General features: G+C 34.5%; 1 protein-coding gene across 1 annotated transcript in view; it reads right to left on the bottom strand.

Annotated features, from left to right (window-relative positions):
- The window catches only part of Prp8 (pre-mRNA processing factor 8), a 411,861-nt gene that overhangs the window by 242,462 nt on the left and 157,328 nt on the right, over nt 1-12,071 (bottom strand). Inside the window, exon 14 of the mRNA XM_090407427.1 lies at nt 3,062-3,178. Within this exon, the coding sequence (XP_090263553.1) occupies nt 3,062-3,178 (117 nt within the window). The remainder of the gene's footprint in view (nt 1-3,061; nt 3,179-12,071) is intronic.

Below are 12,071 nucleotides of genomic sequence, written 5' to 3' on the forward strand. Positions count from 1 at the left end.
TATTTGCCCACATCACTCCACTTGAGACTGCCTGCCATTCAAGAAGATTAGCCAAGTATTTAGTGTTGAATACTATGGCTACTCCTTTTCCTTGATTGTCATGAATATAACATTTTGTATTTATTGCTCAGAAAGATTTCACCAGTTTGCCTTTTTTTGTTTCAGTCACCCCTATTATGTCAATCTGATACTTATCCCATTCCTCAGCTAGCTCAATTTCTTTGCCATTCAGGCTTCTTATGTTGATAGTACTGATGTTGAACTCTGGTGATGTTGAGTTGAGGTGAGTTTTAGGATTTGTTCCAGTAGCTGACTTTTCACTGTTTGCCCTGTTTAAACAGAGGCCTTGTTTAACCGGGCAAAGCCCCAGTAGGCATGAAATCGTGTCATGTTGTACCATCATTTTTTGTTTTGGTTTAAGCCAACAAGAATACAATTTGGTTGGCTAAATCCCAAATTGTCAGCCCATCCTCGTTCGTTCAGTATCCGGGTAGATACCTAACAGGGTGCACCACGAGAAGGTGAGGATTGGACATTAGGTCAGAAGCAGTGATCGGTTCTCCACATTCCTTTAGAGGCTATGTGGAGGTCTCCTCTCAATTATAGCTTTGACCATGCTCAGATACAAGATTAAAACAAGAGTATAACTTCTTGTTAAGTATAATGTCCATTATAACACTGAGGTCATTTACATGTTGAGCTTAGACAGTGAGTAAGGTGAACATTAGCAAAATAGAGCTTTTGTAATTTTTATCATTATGTCTGTAAAGAGATTTTTATTCTGAGTGTTTAGTATTTACACAAGGGTTCAATTCCGATTGCTGCAATGACAACTATTTCTTTTAGAATCCGGAAAATCACTGCCTCAAGACCAGATTAAAAAAATATATACGTTTAATGAAATTAAAACATGATATACATTTAAATAACATTATATAAATAACTATAAAATTAATTGGATCCAAGGTCTAAAAAAATAAATCTACATTTTAGATATCTCCTTATCTTAAAATAGTACAATCATGCACTCTATAACTAGTTTGTTTAACATATACTTAACCATGTCTACCAGACCAAACTACACCAAACATCTTCACAACAAAAAGTTAGTCAGTTTCTTTGTTAGGGCCTTTTCCAAAAATATAAAATTTTCTTCTTTTCCATGGGATCCTTTTTTTTTATCTCTCTTATGTAACATACAATATTTTTCCTCCTGTCTCACTTATTATTTCTATTTGTCACACAATTTACTAATTTTTGTACCAGAGAAAGAAGTGTCTTCTACTACTTCATAAACTACATATCTAAGTTGAGATCTTTATGTTAATCCACTTTACAGTTTCAAATTTCACCAATTGCCTTTAGCATAGTAACCCAATGTCCTTAAGATGGAAGATAAATCTTTCCATTCGGTTTCCTTGAACATTCGATTAGAACGTTGATTGCTATATCTTCTTATATTTACTAAATACTTTTGACACTCTCAACTCCTCCAGTTTAAAGACTCACAGTTCTATGATTCCTTTTTGGAATCTTCTATTAATATTCTCCCGACTGTCACGTAAAACTTCTAAGAGGAAAATTCTCCAGTTGCCATTCTCAAATTTCCATTAGCTCTCTACTTGTTTTCCTCATTACTCTGACACCGAAGCTGTCAGAGTAATGAGGAATCACCCATCAAACTCCTTGACGAACAGCCGCACTCCATGTAAATGGCAAGCGAGAAGTTATGTATAATGGCTATCATAGCATAAATAGAATGTCTCCAGAAACCACAATAAATATCAACACCAATTTTATATCACAACAAAGAAGATTAAAAATTATTACAAACTATTAGAATCTGGTAAGTACATCAATTTCAAATGGTTTACATATCAGTTTGACAACAATAATATCAATAATGGGCAAATCGCAAGTGACAATATATGTGATATGAAACCAAAACTAATGATATATTAGCATATAGAAATAATTGTAAAAGGTTCATAATTGTAAATTATGATTATTTTTAATTTCCATGTTGAGCCAGCTTAGACAGTAAGTAAGGGGAGCATTAGCAAAATAGAACTCAAAGTTGTTTCAAAAAGATGTCATTCTCTAGTAACTAGTGCTTTCTTCTATCAAATTCAGTAAAACAAAGTTATTTATGAAAAAATGGCCATTCCATGTTATTTATTCAATACGTAATGCATGATAGTATAATGAAAGCTGAGGAAGTTTCGGAACATTACTCAAAATCATCCCGATGTGTACTGTCAATTTCACTGCAAAAATATTTTGTATATGAAAGGACATTTCACTTATACAAGATAGGTATTTTATTTGTAATTATTTGTCATTTGCAGGTAGGAAATATTTTCTCTAGTTATTTATTAAACTGTCTAGAAGTGGTGTACTTAGTTTATTCTTTTGATTATTTTGAAACAGTCAGTTATGAAAACAATTTATTATTGCCTAGAGAAACTGTAAAGAATTGTAATGTGATGGTCATATGAGAAGATGTGTAACTGAGTTGCTAATTTACCAACTAAGATTCTAAATCAATTTCAATTATATGTTTAAAGTGAGAATGAAGGACTAAAGTTCATACAGAAATTTTATTAACTGCAAATATTTGTTTTATGTTAATAGATGAATGTCATGAATGAAAGAACAGATGTAACAACTGGTGCAAATAGTATGGCCTCCCTCGATGAGTTCCTGACTATACTAGGTGAATTTTTATGCAATTTATAAACCAGATGCGAACCATTATGATTTACTGGAAATATGTCCTCTTCATGGTTTATTAATAATGAAGGTTATAAAGAAATAATTGAAAGAAAGAGCATATTATAGGTGCAATCACAAATAGGACTGCCAATTTAAACTTGCACAGTGATTGACTGAATGCATCAAAATTTTACAATGCAATATTATCTCAGGTAAATAAAATACAAATAGACATTTAGTTTCTGCACTTTGACATTTTTTTTAAAAATTAGTCTGCTCTGTACATACCAAATGTCACAGTAGACTGTGTAATGTATTATAACTGTAAGAAATATCTGAAACTTGCCTTCCAAGGAATGTTGGCCTTCCAACATCGCCAAGCTTCACTGAGATGTTGCAAAATTGTCCGGGCTTTATTCTGTTTAATTCCTTCTGGCATCATGTCCAAGATATCATGCATTACCTACAATAGTTCAGTATTATTAAAAATTTCATGTCAATTAGATAAATTACAAAATACAAAAATATGTATGAATAATGTTATGAAATTAAACTTGGTTCTATACTGTAGGCAGATCTACTAATCTGATAGCAATAAAAATATATAATTTGGACTAGTGAATCTCATCACTTTCCTAATCTATACTGAGTAACTCCTCTTGCAAAATATCTCAGATGAAAAGATGCAATAAAAAAAAATAATATCGTGCATTTCACAATGAAAAATAAGAGAACACATTTCAGCTGTTATTCTAAGACAATAAGGAAAGTTTACATGTTCCATCAGTTACTACTGATGAGACAAGTAAACATTTCTATTAAAAAAAAAAAGATTATGAATGAATGAATGAATGAATGAATATATCTCTAAACACTTTTTCATTCACCAAAGGGGGGAGGGGAATCTTTTAGCCTAAACTTTTGGAACTCAGTATGCAGATGGTTTATAGTCTTGATGAACTTAGTCATCATCAGGTTTGAGTTCATCTCTACCAATGATTTTAGATGCCTAGATGACAAGAGTATGATGGACAACTGTTATCGCAGGTTCCTAAGCTTTACAAGTAGGTAGAGCAGACATGCATTACCGATTACCACTATCACAAACTAAGGAAAAGATCTGGCCTAAGTCTGCGCTATTTTAAGTTCACTATTGCAAACAGTAAAAATGTAATAGCTTTCATGATAGCAACTTGAATTTCCTCACAAATGACATAAAAAAATATAGCTATTGAGAGAGCAATTTGGTAGGAAACGCTGCAGGAAATTTAATTCATTTCCTGGTGAACAACTAGCCTGCATTGTCAGTCTAAGGCAGGAGGAGGAGGGGAATTGAGTGACACAGTTAGTGTAAACAAGTGAACTTCCTAACTGGACAGACTTGATGTAAATCATTAGGTCTCTGTTTACATAATAAACTGATTTCTTCATACAAGTTTTCAATATCTGTCATTAGGCTTACTAAAGCTGGCTAGCTGTTAATCACTTGTGCCCCTTCCCTCTTTCTAATTGGAGGTGACCAATAATATGGTTGACTGCTGCTGAAATTTGAGTTATGTTTAATTTTAATAGTGAATTAAATGTGTATACTGCATTTGCATTTTTCTATGTTATCATTTTTTGTGCTTTATGCATGATTCTTGCTAATCATTTGTGCTCAGTTATCAAAATGCAATTTCCTTGGTTGTCTAAGAATGGAGTGTTGGAGTGTGTGTGTGGGGGTGGGGGGTTATGCTTCTAAATTTTCACTATGGCAAATCTTATCATCATCATCATGCGTATCAAGGATTTAGGCCTAGCATGGCCTGTTCCGGCCTTAGAAGTCATCACTGAATGGTTTAAGAGGGCGTCCAGGTTTTCTTTTTCTTAATGGCTTGTACTTTAAGGCTTATTTTGGTAATCTTTCTGTTTTCATTCTTTGAACGTGTTCCATCCATTTCTTATGGCAAATCTTATGCTATAACAAAATATTTTTCTATTCTCTAGAGCTTACTGCAACAAGTCTATTGTCTTAAATAGTGTGAGCTCAGGTGATTTTTTCTGTGTTGTTGGGGTTTAGAGTTTGAGTTTCTGGGAGGCAAAAAACCATACTGGTCTCATTCAAAGATCAGCTAACTTGAGAACTGGCTGAAAAAAAAAAAAAAAAAAAAAAAAAAAAAAAAAAAAAAAACCTAGATAACCAAGTTGGCTGAGTCACTGAAACAGGAAGATTAACTGAAATGGAGATAAAACATTAAAAAAAGAAACATTTCATTGAAGCAAAAATAACACAGGGAAAAGCCCCACTCTCTTGTCTTTGGTTGAATTAGTTTTTCCATCTCTTTCTGAAACAATCATTGGCTCTATTCCTCCTGTTGTCTCATCTTCCCTTTTCCTCTTTTACCTTGAGGTGTCGAGGATTTATTAATCATCGGACCCCAAACCATTCACAGGATAAGGTGGTCAGCCCTATGGTGTATCCTATGTCCGCAGTGTTGAGTTCTCAAGGCCGGTTTGCCTGCTTTGCGGGATGAAAAACCTACTGTCCATGCCCAAGACCAGCAACTTGGCTATGGCTGAGGAAGATCTTTCAGCTCTTCATGTCACCAACGGGAATCGAACCTAGGACACTCCTTCCCATGCAATGGTTGAGAAGCACACAGCCACTAAGCTAACTGCACGGACGTAAGTTTCCATCTTTAATTTTTCTAAGTATGTCAACTTACATACCTATATTAATGCAAAATTCCTTCTGTTCTGCTGTCATTAATTAACTACTAGTTCTGGAAAATCTTGTGTCAAACATTCTCTCCATATGTTTCTTCAGTTTTGCTAATATATCTATATTTCATCAATGCATTCTGAATCTTCTGTTTTTCTGATGTCTGCATTCCTTGATAACCAAATCTTGTATAGTAATACCTATTTATTTGATCAGATTCTAACTTTTTAAATTTTATTCAAAATCCATGTCTTACCTACCATATTCTGTGCACTGAAATAATGATTCTTTCATTGTAATTTTATATTGTGGTCCATTATTATCGTGCTGAGGATGCCTATGACACATAGGCAAAAAACTGTCACCTTTACACAAATGATGGTCAATATCTGTGATAGTAGTGATTCCACTAGATGTCTTCAAATGTCTGGAAAACATTCCAGTTCCTTAATGAAGCAATATTTACTTGAGATGTAATAAATAATGTTACTCATAATAAACATTTATGCAATAGTGAAAATCCTCACTGTAATAGTTGAAGCAAAATTTTAAATGCAGGTTTCCATCAATGTATGGTATAAATTTACTGGAAACCTACTAGTCCATGCATGTTCAATAATAGTCTTACTCAGTGGGGAAACAATTTATGCAATTTTATGAAAAATAAACTGAAACCTGGAGAATGTTTCTTTTGCTACAATGGAGTATGTATTTTATCATCATGTAGCTCCACTGCATTTTTTCTAACAGGTTTCTCAACCTCAAAATTTGAAGTTGTGCTTGAGGTACTAGGTGTAAGTACAAAAGTTAATGATAATGCATTGCACCTGGAAATTTTGGATACTACAAACTATTTCTGAAATGATTTACAGCAGAAAAAATAACACAAGTATTAATACAGAATTTCTTCTCTGCTTTGTTCTGCAAAACCCAAGCAGATCTTTTGAACTATTAAAATAACTTTGCTAAAATTCATTTCTTAAAATAATTACTTGATATACCAACTTAACAGCAAGTTTCCAGTTGATATCAATGCATTAGTGCATTAGCAATTCCAAAACAGATGTTTAATAAGTCTGATATCTAGTTAACATTTAGCAGATCACTATACAAAAACTGCATCATTATCAATATGCATTTCTAATTAAAATAACATGACAAATCAATCACTAAAAGATTGGTAATTCTTCCAAGCAGTTTTGCTAGGAGTTCAGTTGTATTATGTTTCCTAGGTTATTATGCCATTTATATGATATACTGTAATATATTATTATTATACGGGCACCTCCATGGAGTCTGAAGACTCATCATGGGAGACCCAATCTATCCACACACAATTTATCATACCTCTCCTTGAACCCATTAACAGAAAAAGCACTCACAAGTGACTCTGCCAACCCATTCCACTCATTCACCACTCTCCAAGCAAAAAAATCTAGTCATTACACTCCTACTAACCACACCTTTATTCAACTTCCAGGGATGACCCCTTGTTCTGGCCCCTCTAGCCAAGTGCTGAAACATTTCCCTGCATCTATCCTATGAAATCCTTTAAGCAACTTAAATGTTTCTATCATATCCCCTCTTTTTCTCTTATCAACGAACTTCTGCAATCCACATGCTTTCAATCTATCTTCATAGGGAACATTCCACAGAACACTCACCATTTTGTCACTTGCCTCTGAATCCTCTCCCACTTCCTCATCCACAAGAAACCCTGGGGACCAGACTTGAGCACAGTATTCCAGATGTGGGCATATCAAGGCCTTATAAAGAATTTCAACTTCCTTATCTCTACTTGTTAATATGTTTTTCAATAGCCAAGTAATCTTATGGGCTACCTTAGCAATATGTCCTCTAAACTTTAACTCTGTCTGCCACCAAACTTAAATCTCTAGCTTAATTTATTTCCTGGAGTACAGTGCCATCAATGTGATACATGGTTTCTAATCTATTTATCCCAAAATACATAACTTTACATTTCTCCACATTAAACTTACACCCATTATGTTTTGCCAACACTGACAGCCTATTTAAATCATCCTGCAAACTCTCCATCGCCTTGATTAACTATTACTCTACCTAATTTTGCATCATCAACAAACAACTGAATATTTCCCCTTCAGGTTATTTCCTCTATCGCTTATGTACAAATTAAACAGCAATGGTCTCCCAGCACTGATCCTTGTGGCACACCACTAGTCACCTGTTTTCGCCTCGATTCTGCCCCTCCATATACCACGTTTTGATATCTGTCCAGCAGCCACCCTCTTATTCACTTAACCGGAGTCATATCCATTCCCATTTGTTCTAATTTGTGTAACAGTGTTCCATGTGATATTCTGTCAAATCCCTTTGCAAAATCCAGCAAAATCATTGTGTAGCAATTTCTTTTATCCAACTCGGCTGTTACTCTATTACAAAAAGTAAATGTTATATTAGTAAATTATGTTAAGTATGTTAGTAAATTACTAACACTGACCCTTCACAAAGCCATGTTGATACTTGTACAGCATCTTATTTTTATCTGCCCATTCTTTAATTCTCTCTTTTTACCAATTTTTCTAGTATTTTTACCACTACACCTGAGATACTGATTGGCTTATAATTTGCTATATTTATCTTCAAATATTTTCAATGGTGTTTTGTGAATGAGACTGGATTTTCATAAAATAAAAATAAACAATTTAAAAAATAAACTTTTAAATTAAATTGGGGTTTGGTTCCAGGTTATTTTGAGTGAGATGGATTATTTTGAGCTTTTCTTTAAGACAGTCATTAAAAATAGCACCAAACACCTGTTAGAACAATGTGGTATTAAAAGCAAAAGTAAATACAGATGTTAAAAAATGTTAATTTTCTTGACCATAACAGTTATAAAAAGACTTCTAATGGGACTATATTGATCAAGTAAAATAACATAGCGCGTAACAAAACATGCATTGAGCGTGCATGATCTCACTTGTTATTTAGGAACGCTTTATGGTTGGCACTGTAATTCAGTTCTGGTGAGTTAAGAGATCCGATAAGGTTCTTCCATATCACAGGCAAGATTAGTCCTTGGTTCCTGTTGATCCTTGTTAAGGTTTTGTGTACAGCGGGCAACTGCTGTGGCTTCTTTAATAAATCGAGAGCGGAAGTCCTCCTCTATATAGGGAATTGTGCTTCTATCCAACTCTATGACATGTTTCGTTCTTGAGAAGTGAAACGCTAACCCCGATTTTTCTTCTCTGTTATTATTGACGTCACCAATGTGTTCTTTTGCCTAATTTCAAGGCTTTGAATTATATCGGCCAGACTTCAAGGAGCCTTGAAATTAGGCAAAAAGAACACATTGGTGACGTCAATAACAACAGAGAAGAAAAATCGGGGTTAGCTTTTCACTTCTCAAGTACGAACCATGTCATAGAGTGGGATAGAAGCTAAATTCCTTATATAGAGGAGGACTTCCACTTCCAATTTATTAAAGAAGCCACAGCAGTTACTCACTGTACACAAAACCTTAACAGGAACCAAGGACTAATCTTGCCCGTGATATGGAAGACCCTTATTAGATCTCTTAACTCACCAGAACTGAATTACAGTGCCAACCATAGAACGTTTCTAAAAACAAGTGAGATCATGCACACTCAATGTATGTTTTGTATGCGCTATTGTTACACCCTGATATCTTAAGAATATAGAATTCTCAGCTATCATGGTGTAACATGAAGAATAAATAAAATAAATTAAAAACCCTGCATAAAATATAATAGTTGAATTAATTAAAAGAAAAAGAAAGATTCTTGCATCCAATAAAATATATAAAAAATATTGGTGTTTGTAAAACTAACTAACAAAAGAAAGAATATATTAATATTGTGATATGATTTAAATGAGAAAAGTTAAATAAATAAGACAGAAAAGGATTAGTCATAAGAAATGGTATGTGAGAGGCTAGAGATTAAGTTATTAAGTAAGTTCATAAAAAAAGATTTGGTAAGGGGATTAAATTAGAGGCTAGCACAGAAAAACAACAGACTATCGCTCAGGGCCGATTCCCGGATTGAGACATCGTCACGGGCTCGCCGATCAAAGGACGTTTGGCAGAAAAACGCACCCTAATTGGTCGGTGAAGTAAAAACAAGTAGGGGCGGAGAAAAGAAGTTAGAAAAAGTGCCGTTAGGAGAACAGGTATAAAAGGGTTGGAACCCCTTTTATGCTCCGGACATGGACTGGTTATTACTTACACCATGTTCCAACATAAAAATGTGCACAAATTCACATGGAGAGAAGAGGCAAGGAATAAGAAGTCTCATTGACTATGTTATTGTTGATAGTGATGTTTTCTCCTTGGTGCAGGACAACAGTGTGTACAGAGGATTTGAAATTGGAAGTGATCACTATTTATTCTTGAGCAGGATAAAACTGAATTTCACATTGAAAAGAAAGAATGACATGTAAGAAAGTTTTAAAGCGAATAAAAGTTGAGCATCTCTCAGATGTGAACTGTAGACTAAAATACACAAAGATTATTGAAGAAAAAATGAAAGAGTTTGAGAACAGGAACCAAACCTTGGAGATTCAGTGGCAAGCTTTAAAGAAACCCTGATTGATTCAGCCAGAGAGGCATGTGGTGAGGTTGTCTGCAAGGATAGAAAAATCAGAACTCCATGGTGGACACAGGAAGTTAAAGAGGCAGTGAAACAAAAGAAGAAAGCATATCAAAAGTATTTTTTTGGCAAATAAGTCAGCTTTTACTCTTAGAAAATACAGAGACAAACGTAAGAAAGCGAAATACTGTATAAAACTAGCTAAGCAAAAGTCATGGGAGGACTTTGGCAAGTACATAGAAAATAAATATCAAGAAGGTGGTAAGATATTCTGGAGGTTGTTGAAGCAGCTTAGAAATGGAGGATAGAGTGCTGTAAAAGGAGGTAGAGATGACAAAGGTGATATGAAAACAGGACAAAAAGATATCCTTGAAGCATGGAGTAATTACTTGCAAAAGTTTTTAAATGAAACAAGCAGTGATAGCACAATGGTAAAAAACACTGACCAGGCATGCAGTCAGGAATACATATCCATACTTGAAGTAGAAAAAGCCATCAAAGGCTTGAAATGTGGAAAGGCAGCAGGAATAGATGATATTCGACTAGAAATGCTAAAGTATGGTGGTATAAAAGTCTTACAGTGGCTGCACTGGATAGTTCAGTATGCCTGGACAGAGAGATGAATTCCTGATGATTGGAGTAGAGCTCTCATAGTACCCATATATAAAAAGGGAAATAAAACTGAATGTGAGAATTACAGGGGTATTTCCCTATTAAGTGTGCCTGGCAAGATCTATGCAAGTATACTTGAGAAACGGTTCAGAATATAATAAATTTAGTTTAATCCTTTATCCAAGTGTGAGCAAACAAAGTTTGCGCCTGAAAGTATCTTCAGGACTGGGATAAGGTGGTACAACATCAGGGTAAGGTGGTGTTGTACCACCTTACCCCACTCCTGAAGATACTTTCAGGTGCAAACTTTGTTTGCTCACACTTGGATAAAGGATTAAACTAAATTTATTATACTCTAACCAAGTGAAAAATAAACTTTCAAAACGGTTCAGAAAAATAGTGGAAGAAAAGCTGGTGAAGAACAAGCTGGATTCAGGCCAAATACAGGCTGTCAGGATCAGATCTTCACTTTACGACAAATAGTTGAGAAAGCATGGGAATATAACAAAGATCTGTATTTAAGTTTTGTCGATCTGGAAAAAGCATATGACAAGGTGCCAAGAGAGAAGCTATTCAATATGCTACAGTTATATATGGTGTCAATGGGGCATTATATTAAACAATACATAGTCTTTATTTGAGTTGTAAGTCAGCAGTTAGAATTGAAGGAAGTACAGGAAGATGGTTTAATGTTAAATCTGGTGTGAGACAAAGATGTACATTATCCTCTCTGTTATTCATTATCTATATGGATCACATTATGAAGGAAAGTGGTATTAAACATGATATCAGAATTGGAGATGTTAATGTCAGCTCTTTGCTCTATACGGAAGATGTTATACTTCTAAATAAATCCGCTACAATTCTGTAAGATTCTCTGACTAAATTGACTAACTGTTGTAATAGATATCTTATGAAGGTCAGCATTAAAAACACGAAGACAATGAAAATGGGTAGAATTGTTGAAAATGTCAACTGTGTTGTGAACAGGAAACCTATGGAACAAGTAAAACTTTTCAGCTACTTAGGCACGATTTTTACTGAAGATGGTAAATTAAATATGGAAATAGACAACAGAATCAACAAAGCTGGTATGGTAGGAAGAATAAATTGAATAAATTCATATGGAATAAGAGAGAAATTAGTCAGAACACTAAATTAGCTGTATACAAGACAGTGTTCAAACCAGTTTTAACGTATGGATCTGAGAGTTGCATCAGAAGTAAGACACTTGACCAAAGACTAGAGACCGCAGATATGAGAGTCCTGAGAAAGATTAGAGGTGTAAACAGATGGCATCAATGGAAATATCATATTAAAAACGAGAAAATTAGGAAAGAACTTGACATTGTCAGAATCCAGGAATGCGTTAGCAGATCTAATCTCAGGTGATATGGTCACTTAAACAGAATGGGCGAGGAAAGATTAGCAAAACAAGTGTTCTCTGCCAG

The sequence above is a fragment of the Typopeltis vanoorti genome, chromosome 17 (assembly GCF_054136105.1).
Source record: "Typopeltis vanoorti isolate ZY-2024b chromosome 17, IOZ_Tvanoo_1.0, whole genome shotgun sequence".
NCBI classification, from domain to species: Eukaryota; Metazoa; Arthropoda; class Arachnida; order Uropygi; family Thelyphonidae; genus Typopeltis; species Typopeltis vanoorti.